The sequence below is a fragment of the Rattus norvegicus genome, chromosome 1 (assembly GCF_021556685.1).
Source record: "Rattus norvegicus strain SHRSP/BbbUtx chromosome 1, alternate assembly SHRSP_T2T, whole genome shotgun sequence".
Classification (NCBI taxonomy): Eukaryota; Metazoa; Chordata; class Mammalia; order Rodentia; family Muridae; genus Rattus; species Rattus norvegicus.
Genome location: NC_141534.1, coordinates 213,589,970 through 213,610,059, shown reverse-complemented (window position 1 = coordinate 213,610,059; position 20,090 = coordinate 213,589,970). Strand labels below are relative to the sequence as shown.

Below are 20,090 nucleotides of genomic sequence, written 5' to 3'. Positions count from 1 at the left end.
GATGATAGGAGAGGTGGAATGTGAGTGCTCTGCCTGTGTCTCAGGTGGTTTGTTCAGCTTCTTTCGAGGTACACAAAGAAGCACCTGATTCATGGCCCCAAATTATAACTAAGAGTCTTGTTGAGACTTCTCTTTCACCCTAGCACTGAGTGACACACCTGGCTTCACTCTCTGATAAAGTGTGTAAGTAGATTCAGGGAGTATTTTAAAAAGCTTAATTCATAGATTAATGAACTTACTTGTGCTAAGGATTTTATGTAGACTATGCATGCTAAGCAGGTAATCACCCCTAGGCACCATTAAGCTTTTTACAAAGTTTCAGAGCTTCTTGGAGTGGAACTGCAAGGCTTGGGCCAGAAGAGGAGAGTGGACAGGTATGAGGGCAGTTTGGGTTAGGCAGTTGCTGGAGAGTCTGAGAACCATGGAAATAAGACACTGGTGACTAATTAGCATTACAGACTGTTTCTTTGTTGAAAGTTTGTGTGTGTTTGTGTGGGGGGTCCAAGAACAACTTGTGGGAACTTGTTATCTCCTATGTGTGATAGGAGATAGTGAGTGGGAGGGGCTTGTATGGATAGACTTTCAGGGAGAGCAGTTTAGTGGTACATTTTAGACTGTCATTCTTTTGTGTCAGAATGTCTAAAATGCTACAGTATCTGTTTCTGTGTTGTAATTTTAGGTTATTGAAACTCCCTTTGTAGACAAGAACAGGCCAAATCCATCACATTTCTCAGGGCAGACTGTCTGTCTGTCTGTCTGTCTGTCTGTGTCTCTATCTATCTATCTATCTATCTATCTATCTATCTATCTATCTATCTGTCTATCATCACTTTCTGGCTTCTTGAAAAGATTCTGGCTACAAGGTTAGAGTTCCCGGGGCTTAAATTGTATGGTATTATTAGCTGGCCTTCTGCTGTGTCAGCGCATAAACTGTTTATTGATTCATTCAACTGAATTTAATTTGAAAGCTTTTTCTTCCACAGAAAAGTGTAATGAAGACAACATGGGGTATATTGGACCCGCCAGTGGGGAACACCCGGTTGAATGTAATTAGGTTGATATCCAGCTTGCTCCAAACCAATACCAGCAGTATAAATGGAGACCTGATGGAGCTGAACAGCATTGGCGTTATATTGGTGAGATTCAGCTCAGAGATGTTTGAAGTCACCCTTGGTAGTTCCTAGGATTATAGCTCAGTCTTATAAATTTACAGAGGTATGATCTGGGGACAGATCTCTTTAACTATCACCCTGAGTAGTAAAACTGCTCTGAACTCAGTCTGACTTGTTCCAAGCCTGCGTGTGATGTGAGGGCATCATCTTATTCTGACACTCATTCGCCCAGTAAAGGGAGCAAGCAGCTCATTCCCTCCAGAGTCTAGGAGATGCTAGGAAAGCAGAAAGTACTAGAGCAGAACAAAATGGCCAGAGGCACATATGTCACGAGGCACTGGCTCACTAGTGGCTCAGGGCCCCATCCCCGACAGGGTTACCATGTCAATCACTGTCCTCACTCTGCACACTTGGGCTCTGAGTAGGAAGCCTAACTTCAAACAGGAATGAGAAATTTAACAAGGTGCTATCTATAAATTAACACTGGGCTAACAGTGGAGACCAGGACAAAACCTCCTCTTTCTCTAATAAAAAGTTCTCTATCGCATTTCTGCATTTCAAAATGAACCTTAATTGTGAAGTGCATATGAAGTGCAGAGTGAAGACTACTCACTGCGCGCCTGGTGGTCTGGAGAAGCAGTGCTAATTCTCCCTGGAGTCACAAAGTGAAGAGCGCAGAAGCAGACTGAGCTGGATACCTACTTTAAAACGTTCTCTTTGAGACGCTTACACTCAGTTTGTCTTTGTTTCTGGAACTTTCTTCTACTTTTCTAATATATTCTAGGCAAATTCAAACATTCTGAATGAATAGATAGTTACATTGACTATGAACTCCATGGGTGGTGTTTCAAACCACCCATTAAATAAAGTTTTGGTCCTTTTTATATGGGCATGTGTGTTTCTGTGCACACATGCATATGCAAAGATCATGGCCCCATGTTGATGTCAGACTGCATCCTTTAGAAGTCATTTCTTCTACCATGCAGATTCTCTGACTCACACTAAGTCGATCAGTCTTGGTAGCAAACACCTTTACCTACTGATCTAGTATGCTAGCCTTCTACCTTCTTTTTTTTTTTTTTTTTTTTTTTTTTTTTTTTTTTGAGACCAAGTCTCATTAACTCTGAAACTCTTCAGTTAGACTAGACTGGTTGTTCAGTAAACCCTACCTGTCTTCACTTCCCCAGCACTGGATTACAGACATATGTGCCACTATGCCCAGCTTTTAAGTAGGTACTGGGGATCCAGAGTCATGTCCACCACTTACTCAGCAAGCACTTTACTGATGGAATATCTCTCCACCCTGAAAAGATGTTCTTCAATTACTACTTTGTGAATGTTTAAAGTGGTGGCTTCAGTATTGAGCTAACTGAAGAGACTGCACTTTTCTTTTGTAGGACATGTTCTTCAAGTACACATGGAATAACTTCCTGCATACGCAAGTGGAAATTTGTATTGCTCTCATTCTTGCCAGTCCGTTTGAGAATGCAGAAAATGGCACCATTACTGATCAAGACTCCGCTGGTGACAATTTGTTATTGAAGCATGTAAGTATTTTTTCCTGTTGCTGTGTTTCCAGAGTGTGAAAGTAATTAGAGTTGTAGGACAGATTGAATAACGTCCACGTCGAAAGGTTTAGCTGCCACATGCTCATTTCACTTTGGCCAGTGAGTCTGTTAATCACATGGACATAATACCTCTCAAAGACTTGTCAGCCCAGTTCCTTGTAGATACAAGAAGTTTGAACATACTTTGTGGGAGGTAAATGAACCATAGATAATTAAGTATTACTGAAAATATTTTACTGTACTTCAGCACACTAAAACTTTACTTCTAGTACTGAGTAGGTGTCTGAACATGTGAAGAAACGAGTTTTAGTCAGTGTTGTATGGTCATCCTTTTAGGGTCTTTCTTGTGTTTTATAGGCAAGGGGCAAGGGGTTCTTGTTGTGTAGACCAGAATGTTCCTGGACTCAGAAAAGTTCTGGCTCATGCTCTCTTGAAGCTGTGGTTATAAGCATTGTATACTGATACCTGGCTTGGGAGTCTCTTTTATGTAAAAATATAATTTTTTTTTGATCAGTTTTCAGAGTTCTGCATTTTTATGGTTTTATCTAATCCTGTAGTTCCCATGTGGTTTATTCCTAGACTAGAAGGCAAAAAGCCTGGCCTGGAACAGCCAGGTAACCAGAGAAAAAAAGTGCCCTTGCTCAGTTTACAGCCCACAGTGGCTCCTTTTTGAATTGCTAGAGTTTTGGTAAAACACACAGGTGGCAATATTACAGTGTTAGGATATGTTCAAGGTCCTGTTACCCACATGTAAAAGCGAAGCAAGCCAGGTATGGTTGTGCATGCTTGTAAACATAGCATTTGGGAGGTAGAGACAGGAGAATCAATGAGTTCAAAACCAGTCTGGCCTAGGCGAGACCCTATCTTAAGAGGGATTCTCATCCACCCCAAACTGCCTAGTAAAATAAAGCAAACGGCAGAAAAGTAGAGCTTTGCTGCTCACTGTGGTAGCATCCTTAGCAATAAGTTGCCTAGTAAGTGCTCTCTGAGGCCTGGATCCTGATGGGACTGTCTACTGAGAACCTGGAGCAAACACCACCATGTCGTACTTTTGTGGGCCAGGGACAAAAACCATGTGCAGCTTTGTTTTATGTGAAGCTGTTTTTTTGTTTTGTTTGTTTGTTTGTTTGTTTTTAAAGACAGGGTTTCACTCTATAGGTTAGGCTGGTCTTGAACTCACAAAGATCTGCCTATCTCTACTTCCAGAGTATCTTCAACTTCCAGGTTGAAGGCTGAGCCACCATGCTAGGTTTGCTTTAGTGTTTTAATGCTTTAACCATTAGGTTAATAATTGGGGTAACTGGAGTGTTCTTTCTTATTTATTAGCTTTTTCAAAAGTGTCAGTTAATAGAGCGAATACTTGATGCCTGGGACACAAATGAGAAGAAACAGTAAGTAACTTGTTTCCTTTTTTAATTGATTACTTGGGAATTTTCATGTAATACAGCCCAATTGTGTTCACTTTCTAGTTCTCCCAGGTGTAGCCAGATCCTTGTGACTTCCCCACAAAATAGAAGGAAAGAAATCCTTTTTGTGTTGCCCATATATCCACTGGAATGTGGTGGAACAACTCAGTGGCCAGTCCCTTAAAGAAAACTGGATTTCCTTCCCCTCCCCGAAGCTGCCAGCTGTGAAGAGCTGCACTCCAGCATCCCTGTCACGGTTTTTTCCTTTTTTCCTTTTTTTTTTTTTTTTTTTGACTGTTTACCATTTGAGGAAATCAACAAATAATTCTATTTGAAGTTGCTAACCCTCCCCTTGCCTCCCCCACAAAAAAACTATACATGAGTTTACAAACATATTAACATATAAATAATGAGAAAGGTCCTAGGGAACCTCCCCATTGTCTCTGCTGGAGGTGAAAACTGAGAGGCAGTGTCCCCATAGGCTGCTTGTTGCTGCCTATCACGATTTTTAAGAGTTCAACTCAATGGCTTCTTGTCTGGACTGTTTCTTTTGGGGAGTCAGGGTTTTAAGAGTTCAACTCAATGGCTTCTTGTCTGGACTGTTTCTTTTTGGGAGTCAGGGAGGAGGCTTGTAAAAATAGGGAATGCTTCATGAAGTTGTGTGTCATCCTTGTGAAGGGACCCTACTAATCTTCTCTGTATCATTTCCAATTTTACTGTGTATGCTGCTGAAGTAAGGACAGCTAACTTGTTTCTGCAAGCAGTACAATTGGGTTTATAATTTACAGAATATTTTACCATCTCCCCTTTGCTACTTAAAGAAAGTAAAAATAGTTACATTGTAACAGATACCTCTTTACTCACCTTTGGTCAACACTTCCTCCCTTGATTGAGACTCTGGCCTTTGAAAGGCTTTCCAAGCACAGTGTTGAGGTGAATAAAACAGTCAAATGGATTAGCCTCTCAGGGCAGGGCAGAGCTGTCCGTGGGCATGCTCTTAAAGTACCACCACGTAGGCATGCACCTATATTTTCTTCATAGACAAGGTTTTATAAAGCTTTAATTAGTTGTGCCCACTATTTTCTCACATAAGATGTTCTTGTGGTGATGGCAGGGGCTACCAGCCAGTCTTCTCAATACCCTGGGAGGTTTTGCATCATCCCCAGATTCTCAGGAAGGTAGTGTAGGGTGGGTTGCTATGTGAGGCTGGGTGTGTTTGTATAAATGACACCTAGCTTATGGAGACATTACTGGGTGGTGGTTTATGGAGTGCCAGGTAAGGAGAGGGCGCCCTAGTCCTGATCATTAGCATACCCATCTCTTCTTCATACTCTGAGGAGTGTAAGTAAAGTCTGCTACTCCTGCCATGCTGCAGGAACTCACCATTTACCCCTGCCTTCCTCCTCTCCCCTTCTGGCTTCGAGTCACCACTATTAACTCTCATTGCTTCTATGAAGTCAGCTTTCTTAGTTTCCATGTTAGCAAAACATATTGTCTTCTCATAGCTCTTACCTCTCCTAATAGTGTTCATCAGTTCTAGAGATGGTGCCACAAATAGATTTTGTTCTTAATGTCTAATACCTCCCCCCCCCCCCTTTTTTTTTAAATCAATACAAAGTTTCTCTGTGTAGCCTTGGTTGTCCTGAAACTTGCTCTGTAGACCAGGCTGGCTTCAAACTCAGATCCACCTGCTTCTGCCTCTTGAATGCTAGGACTAAAGACATGTACCACCACCACTCAGCCTACCTCATTTATTTTTTTAAAACAAGTATCATTTTATGAAAAATCTTCTCATCTGGACCTTGTAGTTTTGATTTACAAGTCCCTGTTATTTAGTAATAATAATCTGCATCTTTTTGTGTCTCTCTGGGTCATTTGTGTGTCTTATCTTGAGAAATGACTATTTAGATCATAAACGTTGTTTGGGTAGAATCAGGAGTGTATTTGCTGGTGGCTTTTCTATGTCTCCTGGTTGTGCTCCACTGAGGCAGTACTAAGATTCTCACTAACTCCTCGGTGTAATGTGCACTTTGTAATGTCTCTCTCATCACCCACAGTCTCTCAGAGTTTCAGGTGATTCAACTTGCTCTTTGTTGCTTTCATTTCCAGTGGTTTTGGGGTATTCTCCAACACATCTCTGCTCAGACTAGTGTCATGTTTGTCTTTCATTCTCATAGTGTCGTAGTGTCCAATTTTCAGTTGAGTATCCTTTTGTATCTGTTAAGTATGTGGGAAAAGATGGCCATCTAGTTTTACTTTTCTGCATGGGAATGTCTAGCTCGATCAGGGCTGTTTACTAACATGGCTACTTCCTTTAAGTCTGTTTCTCAGTCATCATGCTACACCTCTCCTAGATGACCAATTTCAGGAAGTATGTGTGACTGCTATGTGGAGTCCTTACATAACAACCACTGTAGTCAGAACATAGAGCGCTTCCATTATTGTGATAGGTGCAGAGTCCCCACCCCAATCTCCTTTTCTCTCGGGTTAGCATCAAATTGACTGTGAGGCTGAGGATGACCTTGAACTTCTGGTGCTGTCTCCTCTTCAGTTCTGAGATTACAACCACATGCCCATGTGTGGCTTTATGAGGTGCAAGTGATTAAACCCAGTGCTTTTAGTGCAAGCGAGACCGTGTTCTACCAGCTGAGCTCCCCAATAGCTTCTGCTGCTGAGATCCATCACCGTTCAAAGCTGTAATCCCCTGAAGAAGCTAAGTGACTGAGGGCAGGAATCAGCCTGTCTTTGTTGTTCTGGGTGGTGGTGCTGCTGGTAAATGTAATAAACACTGATGAACACAGATGAGTTTTGATGTGGCCAGTGTGGGAAACTGGTCCTGTTTATGTGACTGTGGCAGGGGGTTTGATTAGCAGGTGCATTGTTCCAGACGAATCTCCTTTATGGAACTGTGAGGCATTTCTGGTTCTGTATCTGTTTGTGTCCTCTGTGACCTCCCATCTACCACTCTCTTTCTCTTCCTGCCTCATCAGGCCAGCACATAAGCATCCTGGATACTCTTCTCTTCCTGTGGGTCTGTCCTCTGAAGGCCAGGTGAATTAAGTATGGTCCTGTGAGCTTAGGGATCCTGAAAGTTTTCTCTAGTATTTCATTATGTCAAAAGCCTTGCATAGGCTTTTGTTTCTTACCTGTAGCCATGAGTATGGGAGAGCTAAGAAGTTGTCTTGGAGAACAGTGGAGTCTCTGGGTCTTACTATGGAAACAAAGGCAGCCTTTGCAGCTTACTGTGAGCGTGGTCTAGAGATTACCCAGCAGGTATTGCATTTTCCAGGAGGGCCTCCAAGTATGGAGTTTTGTTATCTTTTAGTGGCTCCTGAAAGGGTTTTCTCCCTTTAAACAAATATCTCAAATATCTGTTTTTTTAAATAAAACATTGACATTAAAAAAGGTAGTCTTACAAAAAGATGAGAGTAGTGGGAGAATGTGGACCTTGGCAGAAGAAAGCACTGAGGCTGAGCTCACTGGCCACTGAGAGGTTTCCAGAGAGAGCCCAGGCACTGCCTGTTTTACCTAAGCCGGGTTTTCAGATTAAGACACTGTTTCAAGTTGAGAAATGTCATTAGCTTTTTGTGTCTGTCCATTAGCACAAGCAAAACTTGATATCTTTTGGGAGAAAGGGCCAACAAAATTCTGACCTCAGTTTTTTATAATCTTCTTAAAGCCTGAAATTCAGAATCTTTAAAAAAACTGTAAAGGCACAGTCCAGCGTCCTGGGGCATTAATGAAGGTTTGCTTTACATAGTACCAGCGGTACTAATTGCTGCTACATTGAAGTAACTGTCTTGTTGCTATGCTGCCATGCTTCCTGCTAAATTTATGTGCTCTCTACTTGAGAATCTGCTAAGTGTATATCCTCTTAGTCTACATATTTATCCTTTCCCCTTGTCAGGGCTGAAGGAGGACGACGACATGGTTACATGGGACACCTCACAAGGATAGCTAACTGTATTGTGCACAGCACTGACAAGGGTCCGAATAGTGCATTAGTACAGCAGCTCATCAAAGGTAAGTTATTTAATAACCTAATTACATTTGTATAAGATCAGCGATCAGGTGAGGGGTTAAAGTGTGAGGAGCAGATTGAAAGCTGTAGATGGGGTTTGTTTACATTTTAGAGAATTTTAGTTTGGAGATCTCAATGTAGCTCTTGAGACTGTTTAAACCATGTGGTCCTCAGTTGAACTTGTGCTGATTTTTGCTGTTCATTGTAAATCAAGTGGCATGCTAGAGTCATGTCTGTTACAGAACACTCTTGATGGCCTGCTTTTTGTTCTGTTCTTATTTTTAAAGATTTATGTGTTCACTAGACATAGCAGTACATACCTTTAATCCCAGCCTTTGGAAGTCAGAGGTAGACAGATTTCTGAGTTTGAGGCCAGCCTGGTCTATGTAATGAGTTCCTGGACAGCCATTAGCTACATAGTGCCACCCTGTCTTGGGAGCTGGGGGAGGGGGCCGGTCCTTTATTTATTTTATGTATATAAGTGTTTTGCCAGTGTGTGTGTCTATACACCATGTGCATTCAGGTTCCATGGAAGTCAGAAGAGGATGTCACATCCTTCTGGAACTGGACTTTAATAGATGATAGTGTATTGCCATGGGGATGCTGGTGATCAGACCCAGGTCCTCTAGAAGAGAGCCAGTGCTCTTGACCCCTAAGCCATCTCTCTACCCCCTGACCTGATTCTGTTTTCTGTGTTTGAGTAGAGCCACTCAAACTATGGTGGTTCTTGCTTTTTCTTCTAAAGCCCCTTCCTTTTTAGAAATGTATATTTGTGTTTTGCCTTTATACATGTATGTACACCATGTGTACCTAGTCAGAAGAGAGCATTGGACGCCCTGCAACTATTTTTATGGGTGGTTGTGATCCACAATGTGGGTGCTAGGAACAGAACCTAGGTCTCCTGGAAAAGTAACACATGCTCTTAAGCACTGACCCATCTCTAGCAGGTAGAGTCTGGCCTATTCCTCCCTCCTGTTATTGCCTGTGGATTAAATTCCTTATCTGAGACGCTAAAACACTGTCAGTGTTTCTTCAATATCTCTGTTACTAAAATGAAAGACTAGATCCTAAAGGATTCTTTTTCTACTAACATTTAAATTTAATCAGCCCAAGATGACTTGTGCCCAAGCCTTCTACACAAGCCTCAGACCACAAGTCCATTTTATCAGAATGAGAAAACCAAATGCTCTGACCTGAAGGATCTGACCCAGCGGGAGTAACTAGTTCTGAGACGTCTTTGAATGTGAGAAACTAATAATCTTTGTTTAAGGAGTGGTGCTCTGTCGAGCATGTACTGAAAGCCCGATTCTCACCCAGTGACAGAAAAACTGAGGCTGGTCCACCTGTAATTTTGCTTCTTGAGAAGTACAAGCCTCTTCTTGAAACCACTCCTCGTGGTTCATATCCTTATCAAGGAGAGAGAGCCATGTGTGGTAAGGCTTGTTCCTTCCTGGAAGTTCTGTGTGAGTGTGCACCTGTGTATGGTTGCTTAAGCCAGAGTAGTCATATGACCCTCTATGTAGATAGGCCCGTAAGGTTTATAGGTAAAGTTTCATTTCTGAGAAAAACCATTAAAGTTTCTCTGGAAAGTTGAATTTTGCTGTAGAACATCTCTTCATGTTTTATTTATGGCAAATATGTAGGAGACATACAGGTGCAATTGCAGCACCCAGCAGTCTACAGGGTTCAGTCGTGTATGTCATAGGACTCCAGCAAAGTACAGAAGCTGGTATTTGTAAGGTTTCTTAAACTTGACTGCACAGACAGTTCTTACCCTACCCGGAAGACCTGTCCCTTTTCTGAAAAGTTGTTGGGAGATAAAAAGTCCCTGTTTGCTTTCAGCAGAGCAGTTGTTAGTAATTGCTACATTGTGACTCTTGGCTAGATCAAGCCAGCAGTGTTTGTTGGTGGGGTGGGGCTGTTGGTTGTGGCTCAGAAGTCTTTTGACTGTTGTTCTCTTAGACCACTGGGCTAGCCGTAGCCGAGACTTTAGCTCACAGCTCATTGGACTCCCTGAGTGCTAGTCACGTGGTTACTCTTGAGATTGTGCACCCTTGTCCCTCTGGGTCGCTGTGTGATAATGCGTTTTCCTTTCTTACTGTAAAGGTCTTCCCGACGGAGTCAGGGAGCGCTGGGAGGCGTTCTGCACGGACTCCTTAGGAGAAGCGAACAAGAGGAACACGGCAGATCTAGTAGGTTTCACAGGTTCCAGTTCTGGGGGTTTGGTGCTCTGAGCCATTGCTGATTTACTTGAAAAATGTTAAAGACTGTCCATTAGGCCCAGTGAATGTGGGCTGAAGAAAAGCTTGTGACTCTGCAGGAAGAGGATAGCACTCAGGGCATAGTTGATTTGTTCATTCACCTCCTAGTGACCTACCTTGTGTGGCAAAAAGCCACCCATGTCCATTGCAGTCTACCTTAGTGTCTTGTCCCGCTCACCTGGGTCTTGCTCCCTTAGCACCTCAACATCATTTTCTCTCTGCCTTCCTCTTGTTCTGTGGCTTTGTGCTTTGGGCTTCATGTCACTCTGAGTGCTTATAACCCCAAACATCCCCATGGAGTTGAGTTTATTCACATGTTAGAACATTTTTTGGAGAAGAGAGTTATAGATGACTTAAACTCCAGCTTTAGAATGTTAAACTGAATTGGTACTTTCAATCAGGGAATAATGGCATTGATAATTTTTTAAAATTATATTAGACTTTGGAATGTGTTTTTATTTTTAAACACATTAAATTTTAAGATGAGCATTGCTTTATTTTAGTTTTTGCATCTTTGTTAGCATTGGTAGCTGGTGATTAGGGTGAGGGCCCGACTCAGATGTGCTGTTCAGCACACGTCACTGTGGTCTCTTGAAGTAACAGATCAGTCCTTATTAAGCTGTAGCAGATGGGAGCTGCAGAGTCGTGGCTGCCTTGTCACACCGCATAGGCCATTGTCTCCCAATTGACTTGAGCAGTGGAATAATGACTTAAAGGTAGCTTGATACATGGTGAGGAAGTATGACAAAAGAGATGACTATAGAAGGGAACTTTGTGTGGCCATGTAGTTACAGTAGGTCTGAGGGCTCCAGTGTGTGCCATTGCCTGTCTGACCAACCCACACTCCTGTCAGCAGTGCTGGCCAGCAAGGAAGGGCACTTTTTATAAATGTTACATAACTGGGTGATTTGGGCTTTCATGTACCAGTCAGTTGATTAAAATAATCAAGGCTGGGTTTAAAACTACCCCAGCTAGCACTGTGAGGGACTCACAAAAAACAATTTTCTTATGGGACATACTAGCATATGCCTATAATATACAGATGGATCAGAAGTTTGAGGCTAGGGCTAGCAGGTGACCTGTTCTATAAAGCACTTGGTGTGGGGACATGAGGACCTGTATTCAGTCCCCGGGGTCTATGTAAGAGCTGGGCATGGAAGTGCATGCTTGTAACCCAGCATTAGGGAGTCAGGAGGATCCCAGCCTAGTGGGAGTGATGAGCCCCAGGAGGTAAACCTCTGCCCTCCATAGTACCCACACTCACTGCACAGAGACACACAGGAGGGAGGCAGGGACCAAGTCTATCAGGGTGACCTCAGCTACTTTGTAGGTTTGAGGCCTGAACTACAGGAAAAGCTCCCTTCCTGCCCTGGTCTCCTCCCTGCACCTAAAAAGCTTTAATCTTAGGTAACTGCAGCAGATTTCTTAGCAGTTAAGGAGGGTACCATTGCTGCCCACACAGTCAATTCTCAGCTTCTTTGCATGCTGTCAGTGGGCCTGAAGAGGTTCTGTCTGGTGAGTGCTTGAGTAAGAGCAGCACAGAGCGCATGGCCTGCTCCATCAGCCTTGGCTGGCATTTATACCTGTGCAGCATTGAAGGAAAACCGGAGTGAGCGCCATCTTTCACCAAAGTAGAGCTCCATTCTCCCTGAGATGTCATTTTTCTTAGACCACAGATGTTCTCAGTAGGAGATAGTCCTAGTAGACTTGGGAGAAGCCAGCCTGCATAGCAAGGTGTTGGAAGTAGAACAACCAGCAGACAGGATGGTTAGATGGTGCTGTGGGTAAAAACTCCTGCTGCGAAGCTTAACCTGATGCTGATCCCTGCAACCCACATAGTTGGAGCAGGTAACAAACTCCCTACAAGTTTGTGTGCCATGGTGTTGTGTGTGTTGCCCTCCCAAACAACCAAATTTAATCAATCAGTCATTCAATTAATTACTTAAAAGATCTTCAGAGCATGTTGACATCCTCTTGGGTTGGCTTCTCTCCCAAGATTGTGCTATGTTGACATTGTTGGATTTGCTTAAAGCCTTTTCAGTTCTTTGGCCCCAGAGACTTTCTCCATATTTCTGTATTTGCTCTAAGCCCTTCAGGTAGGGAATTTTCAGAACTAAAGATCTTTCTTAAAAATGTAAGGATAGTCTAGCTACTAAAAAGGATTTAGCTATTTCCTTGAAAGTTATTTCCCTCCCCAGAATATATTCACTTTATTTTGGTGGGGTTAGGCACATGTTCTAAGAGGGCAATAGGCTATTATAGATACTGCTATAAATATAAATTGGTTAGTACCATGGACCTTGTTTACCCTTGCAAAGGTCACAGTGCCTGTGAATGTAGTCCGTGGTCTTAGTGAAAGCACACTCACCAGTGGCATTATCAGTGGACTAATAAATAGATTGATATGCCGAATACATGACTGGATCTGCTGCTTTACATGCTTGCTTTTAAGATGGCTCAGGTGCCTTTCTGCAGTATTGAGGCCTGTTCATAGTTGAGTTACTATGTTGATATGTTGCTTTGGCAATTTGTATTTTAATGTTCACAAAAAGATAGCTTCTAATCCCCTTGGCCCCCAACCCATGTCATCATAAGTTGTGTGGACCCCCGGCTCCTGTGGCTCCCACTGCAGCATTCTAACTCAGCTCTAAATTGGAGATCAAAGCATTTGAAATGAAGACAAATGTGTGCACAGTAGGTTCCTGTGCAGCCACTGTTTGTGAGCGAGCTAGAATGTTAAAATTGTGTACTTTGGCCTGGGTTGTTGGGCTAGTTTGTTTTTACAGTGTTTCAGTTTGTAGCCCATGCTGGCCTCAAACTCTGATCTTGTGCCTCAGCCTCTCAAATGTTTGGATTATGAGCAAGCACCACCACACCCAACTTTAAGATTTGGTGTTTTAGTTTCATCTGAATTTTGCCTAAACTTCTAAACTAAATATTGGTAAGGACTTAGATAAAAATGGAAAGTAGATTGTTTTGTACAAACTTTGAGAAATTGAATTTGTCTCAGGCTTTACTTATCTCTCCTGTGAAAAGAGTATTTCAGAAGCACTGCTATATTCTTACCATCGTTGACAGACAGAGGCTGGAGGTAGTGTGGAGTGATAGGCCTGTGCTTGTGTGAATTACCTGTCGATGTAGCTAGCTAAGATGTGAGCAAGATTGTCTGTCCTCAGCCCTGGAAGGGGCAGGAACTTAGAGCCCCGGTAAGGAGCTATGGTAGCGCCTCTTGCTAGTGAGTCAGCAGTCCCCTCATGCTTAGGGCGCTCCTTCGAAGCCTTGGTAAAGCCGTCACTCAGCTGCTCCTGCTCTTACACATTAGCAAGAGTGTGCTCAGTCGTGTCCATGCTAGTATTAGTTTTAGACATTTGAGTTCCTGCAATGCCAGACATAGAAGATGCTAGTTAGTATTTACTAAGTGGGGGAGTAACAGAAGCTCTAGAAGCAGGGCTTTGTCAGATAGCCTGTCCTGGGTCACAGTGCTGAGAATCTAGTACACGGGAGCAAGTTGGGAAGTTCCAGATACACCTTAGCAGTGGACTGGTGAGATGGCCCTGTGTAAATATGGAAGGAGAGAACTGACTAAACAGTTGTCCTCTAACCTGTACATATGTATTGTGATACTTTTACACACACACACACACACACACACACACACACACACACACACACACACACACAACCACACCACACAGAGAGACAGAGGCAGACTAATAATAAACTTTTAAACCCTGCCTAAGGAAAACTTGATCGCAGGTAGTGTTGCCTGCAGAGAGGGAAAACAAAATGCAAAGACTCCAGAGGAGGGGCAGGCACAGAGTCTCTGTGGCTCTCACGATAACCCCAATAAGGGTGGAAGTGAGGACAGACAGATGTTAGCTTTGTATCTGGGTAAGATAAGAAACCACTAGGTTTAGATATAAAAAGTGACATAATCCCATGTACGTGTGGGAAGATTTCTTTGGCTTATTGGCCAAACATAGACTCAAAAAGGGTAAGTTGCCTCACTGACATTCATCACTCACTAGCTGGTAGGAAAGTCAGTGGGAAGTGGGAAGGCAGTGCTGTGTGAGGGTGGCTGAGCAGCTGTGAAGATTTAAAAAAAAAAAAAAAAAAAAAAACCCAGCCAAGGCTTTAGCTAAAGGAGCATGAAGCTGGAGTTTTTAAGCTTCTGGTGCCTCAAGAAGGGTTGTCTGTGATGTAGATCAAGAACTCAGGCTGCACACAGTTTTTCATGAATGGGTTGGAGTGCTGATTACCCCATGAGGCAATGAAATCCTCTCCTTAATTCATTTCACTCTTTCAGGTTCTTATGATGTGGGTGTCCTCAGAGTCACACCCTCCATTAACACAGCTGAAGGTCTGCCTACGTTGTGCTGTTAGTAATCATAATTGGCTAAAACTACCTTTAGAGAAAACATTGTAAACTGTGTACCCAATGATGTTAGTTGAGGCAAAAGGATCCTTAGTTCAAGACCTGCCTAGCCTAAGTAATAAGACCCCAACCCTAAAGGTGAGGGCTTTCTAAACACTTCCTGGAAGGAGGTGCTTCACAGCAGCAGTTTAGCAGCCATGTAAAGGAGTCACATGTCTGGCCATGCCTAATTGCTCCATAAAAGTTTTCTCTTTATTTAATGGCATGAATAACTCTTGTTTTTTATAGGAAGAAAAGCCTATGACAGTGGTTTTCAATCTTTGTAATGCTACAGCCTTTTAATATAGTTCCTCATTTTGTGGTGACCTCCATAAAATTATTTTATTGCTTTTCCATGACTGTAATTTTGCTACTTTTATGAATTGTAATATAAATATCAGATATGCAGGATTATCTGAAATTCGATCCCCAAAGGGATTGAGAAACACAGGGTGAAAGCCATTCGCTGATGGATTCTTTGTAATGTAGTTGCCCCTAGACAGGAGGATTCCTGGGAGCAGTCAAGTCTCTGCTGGCTCATTCAGGACAGCTAACTCTTTCTTTAAATTGTTCTATTTCTGTGTCCTATACTTATGTTGTAACCCAAGTATACATTGGCTTAGCATGGTATGTACTGGCTTGCTAATGTCAGATTATGAAGCACAGCCTCAGAGTTGGCAGAGGAATACTTATGTTTATGTTTAGAACAAGTGTTTACCCAGAACAGAAGAGCAAACATGGGGCACATGCCTATAATCCCAGCTCTTGGGAAGCTGAATGAGGCAGGTAGATCAAATCCCAAGGCAAGCCTAGGCTACATAGTAAGCCAGTATAGAGAACTCTAGAGATTTTAGTGTAAGTGACCTTCAGAAATTCACTGACCGCTCATTGTTATATGTGCTAGCAGTGAGAGCTATCATCACTGCTGGGCTTGGTCAGTGCTTACCTTGACCTCTGTCAGTATGATTCTGAATTCGCATCACTTGGCCATGAATGGTGAGCAGTTCATGGTGGTAGGTCTTTTGTTTTTGTGTTTGGGTATTTTGTTGTTGTTGTTGTTCTTGTTTTGTTTTTTTGTTTTGTTTTGTTTTTTAAGTTATAGAGAGCTGACTAATTATTCTCGGTGGGTAGGGAGGGCACATTTTCAGAGGGTCTTTTATTGATCAGGAACTGTTGAATGAGGATTTGTGGGCAGTGCCTTTCTTGGTATAGGCAGGAAAGTCAAGAAGTAAAATGCTCATCTATAAGGTTGACCTTAATCATGGCTCATGAGTGATCCCTAGAACAGTGTTTTGCCCACAAAGCCTGATACATACCTGCTGTTTTTGTTTCATCTGCACTGCACTGTCATTTCTGCCTTCCTCCCTTGAATGGAGGAATTCTTCCTTCTTCCTCTGCAATTCCTGGAGATGCTATTCCTGAGGAGCAAAACCACCAGCCAGCTGGGTGGGAGCCAGAGAGTGGACTCTAGATTGACTGGGTGTGCTTGACAACTGAACTGTTATTTCTGGGTTTGCTGTTGTTTGTTTTTTGTTTTTTGGGTTTTTTTGTTTTGTTTTGTTTTGAGTATATTGAAACAAAAGCTGAATGTGATAATTTTTTCCATAAAAATGCTGATGCAAATGTCCACCGCTTTTCAATGTTAAATAGTTTTTTACATTTTTATGCATATAGGTTACAACCTGCCATATTCATTCATCCAGTGATGATGAAATTGACTTTAAAGACACGGGTTTCTCACAGGATTCCTCTTTGCAGCAAGTGAGTCACACCTAAAGCTTTGCTATTTGTTTTTATCTTAAATGCTTAGTTGAGCTGCCCTTGGGGATCAACATCTGACACTGTTAGCATGTGATTTGAGATTGTTACCAATTAGGGAAAATGCTTGAAATAGAGAGAGCTGGGGCCTTGCTAGGTAGGCTTATACTGTTGTGTTCTGGGTAACAGTGAGGAATGATGACATTGGTGAGCACTGCATGAACTAGGTAGTCAGCAGGTTACCTCACATGCTAACTGGGCAGACCTTAATGGTAGCACATTGTTACTTAGATTCACGACAGAGATCTTGGTTAAGAGTGACAGGAATAAGAATGAAATCACTGAGTGAATTTTATGCAGTACCTGTGGACCACATGGTGTATCTAGACAATCCTTCTTTGGTGCTCTTCAATTGTGTTGTGTAGCATCTAAATGAAGTTTTAGCTGAAAGCATTCTTGCCATTTCGGCCCCCAAATTGACTCCTTGTATTGACTGCATTTACTCTTTCTAACAAACAGTAGATCAATATTTACTGATTTATCATTCTTTGGGCATTTTTGGAAAGCTGATGGTAGAGTTTATATTTCTACTGGAGGTAGAGTTTGAGAGTTCAAAATAGAAGCAGATTGGTCCCCTCTTCATGGGGGAAAACTGTCCTTGGCTGTTTGGTCCAGGCATTGATGTGATGGTGGGATTAAGGAAACACTGCCACACTATACTGGTGGTGCTTGGCTTCTTTCTGACTCTCATTCACACTCTTAATGGGGTCAGTGTGGAGTTTGTGATTTTCTTGTGTGGCTGTTTTTTTACTTCCAAGTTGCATGCCCATCATATTCCAGTATTACTACTGAACAGTTGCTTGCTTATGATGCTAAAGACATTTAGGCTTTCCCGGATGGATTTGAAGTAAACGTTCAGTGCTTCCTGATTTCCTTCTGGTTTTTTTTTTTTTTTTTACACTACTTCTTTTGGCAGCCATTCTCCTAAATTTAGAGTTAGAAAGCACTCTGGAAAGGCAGTGTCTTGAATAGAACACATCATGCTTTTAAGAAACACCGGCTGCATAGGCAGTCCAACACAGCAAACTGCTACAAGCAACCCTGTGTTGTTGGCAGTATTCTATACTGTCACATTTACACCGTAGAATATTCAAAGTCAACTTGACCATGCATAACCCAAGTGCATTGTTATGACCCTAGGACAAAGCTTAGTCAACCAAATGTGAACTGTCATGGTGGTTTGGACATATTAAAATATAGTATTAAATAAGAAAGTATATAGCATTAAATAGTAAGAAAAAAGATGTCTGGGCCAATGAGGTGACTCAGCCATTAAGATGCTCCTGAGCCCACAGGCCAGCCTGAGTTTGAGCCCAGAACCCACACATAGTGGAAGGAGAGAACTGAACTTGCACACACACGCACGCACACACAAAATAAATGTGATTTAGATAGATAGACAGACAGATATAAAGGATGCTTTTAATATCTTCTTGACCATGTTGGTAAGCTGTCACACATGCCATCCTCCTACTCCTGTAAATCAAGCTGAAGACTTTGTCGCATCTAGAAAGTGTATCAGCTTGCTTATTCCTGGTTCTAGATACTTGGTTCTAGAGCCATGTCTATTTGAGGGTGTTTTCTCTTGTATTCAATCTAGTCTATAAAGCTGACATCCTGACACAACCCTGGCTAGGACCTTAGGGACTTCATCCACTTTATATGACCTCCACGTGTATGGAGCGATTACTCGTCACTGTTTTCTGATTGACAGGCTTATGGTAGCTCTTTTTTAAATAGTTATACGATAAACTAATCATGTACTGTTTTAAAATGAATCTGATCCAAAACATATTTCTGGAGAAAAGAGGATCTAGGTTAACCTAACAGTTTCATCCTGGTCTCCACTGTTAGCCCAGTGTTAATTTATAGATAGCATTCCTGTTTGAAGTTAGGCTTCCTACTCAGAGCCCAAGTGTGCAGAGTGAGGACAGTGATTGACATGGTAACCCTGTCGGGGATGGGGCCCTGAGCCACTAGTGAGCCTGTGCCTCTGGCCATTTTGTTCTGCTCTAGTACTTTCTGCTTTCCTAGCATCTCCTAGACTCTGGAGGGAATGAGCTGCTTGCTCCCTTTACTGGGCGAATGAGTGTCAGAATAAGATGTCACATCACTCGCAGGCTTGGGACATGCCATTGGATCAGATTGAATTCAGAGCTGTTTCTGTGCTAAGAGGGTGGCAGTGATGTTAGCTTGCTCTTTACCTGAGCCAGGATGGCAGTACTTCTTAATGTTCCTCCAGCCATGTGTGCTGCTTTCTAGGCTGGGACATGAACTGGCAGCACTTTGCATGTAGAGTGTGACAGCTCTTCTTTTTGGGCTTACTGGCCTCCATGCATGAGTGGAAAGCAGATGCAAAAGGAAACTCATTGCTGCTTTACTTTCCCAGCACTATGCTAGGAACTGATGAGGCTCTCTCACCCCAGTCTGTCAGTTGCTATAGCAACTGTCTAGCTGCATAAAGTTGATAAAATGAAAGTATGTGAGTATACAAATGAATGTATCTGTTTGTATACATGTGTGTATGCATACATTTGCATTGTATTTGCTGGTTGTGAAGTATTGTATTTTCATATCCAAAGAACTGTATCATAGACAGCATGAAAAGTTTGAGGAAAGCCTATCTGTATAAAAAAAAACAAAGCTTCTGGGAGGAAATTTCACCTTGCTCTGTGAGATTTGTAGTCTAGATAAATCCACAGTCTGTCTTGTGTTGATTGCTCAGCAGAATGACCCTGTGGGTCTTTAACACACCTTACTCATAAGCGATAAGGTTCTAGGTTAAAGAAGCTAATTTCAGTCTTTAGCTGAAGTAGCTATGAAGGCTGCCTGCCTATTTTCTGTTTGTTCTCCCAGACTGCTCTGTCACCTAGAACTTTTGTCTTTGCTCTAACCAACTTCCCATTCCTGCTTCGGTTGCGCTCCAGACCCTCCCCACACTCACTGTCCTCACACATCCATGAACTCATGTCAGGCCATCTGTGTGCTTGAGCCTGATAGGGGAGTGATCTCCTGCTTGAGAGCAAAGTGAGTTCTGTACACAGCCACTCTAGTCAGGGTTGGTTGGCTTTTCCATGGTTTTGTTTTGCTTTGCTTTCACACCTAAGCAAATGTAATTTCCAAAGCCAAACATGAAGTTTACTTTTAAATTATGTACACTGGATTATCCATGCCATAATTCCCTGCTGTGAGAGTTAGTGTGGTCAAGATGTATGACAGCTATATTTCTACAGTTCAGGGGTGGGGCTGTGGGCTTTGTTGAGGTGGGCACCCTAGAGGTCTCCTGACTCCATTACATCCTCCTCCTTTGCAGCCAGTGGCCTCAAAAGACCCCAAGCTGTTCTTGGGTCCTGCTGCTGGCTCTGTCCTTGACCACATGTAATACTCATGGCGTGGTCCTGTGCTCTATATTCATTGTCTGGGTGAGAGTGAGGAGGTGTGGTGGCACTTGATGTCTTTGTGTAGTGAGGACATGTTTCCTGATGGTGTA

General features: G+C 42.5%; 1 protein-coding gene and 1 non-coding gene across 33 annotated transcripts in view; one reads left to right on the top strand and one right to left on the bottom strand.

The window, feature by feature from the left end:
• Ppp6r3 (protein phosphatase 6, regulatory subunit 3) overlaps window positions 1-20,090 on the top strand; it is a 114,445-nt gene that overhangs the window by 74,319 nt on the left and 20,036 nt on the right. For 23 of the 32 annotated variants that reach the window (NM_001395099.1, XM_087562535.1, XM_087562505.1 and 20 more), the window contains 6 exons: window positions 984-1,136; window positions 2,510-2,659; window positions 4,007-4,071; window positions 7,994-8,109; window positions 10,214-10,299; window positions 16,457-16,543. In NM_001395099.1, the coding sequence (NP_001382028.1) occupies window positions 984-1,136; window positions 2,510-2,659; window positions 4,007-4,071; window positions 7,994-8,109; window positions 10,214-10,299; window positions 16,457-16,543 (657 nt within the window). The remainder of the gene's footprint in view (window positions 1-983; window positions 1,137-2,509; window positions 2,660-4,006; window positions 4,072-7,993; window positions 8,110-10,213; window positions 10,300-16,456; window positions 16,544-20,090) is intronic. The other 9 variants (XM_087562576.1, XM_087562559.1, XM_087562546.1 and 6 more) reach the window with 1 other exon arrangement.
• On the bottom strand, window positions 4,720-4,827 carry Rnu6-993 (RNA, U6 small nuclear 993). The gene has a single exon (XR_015655686.1). It is a non-coding gene; the product is annotated as a U6 spliceosomal RNA (small nuclear RNA).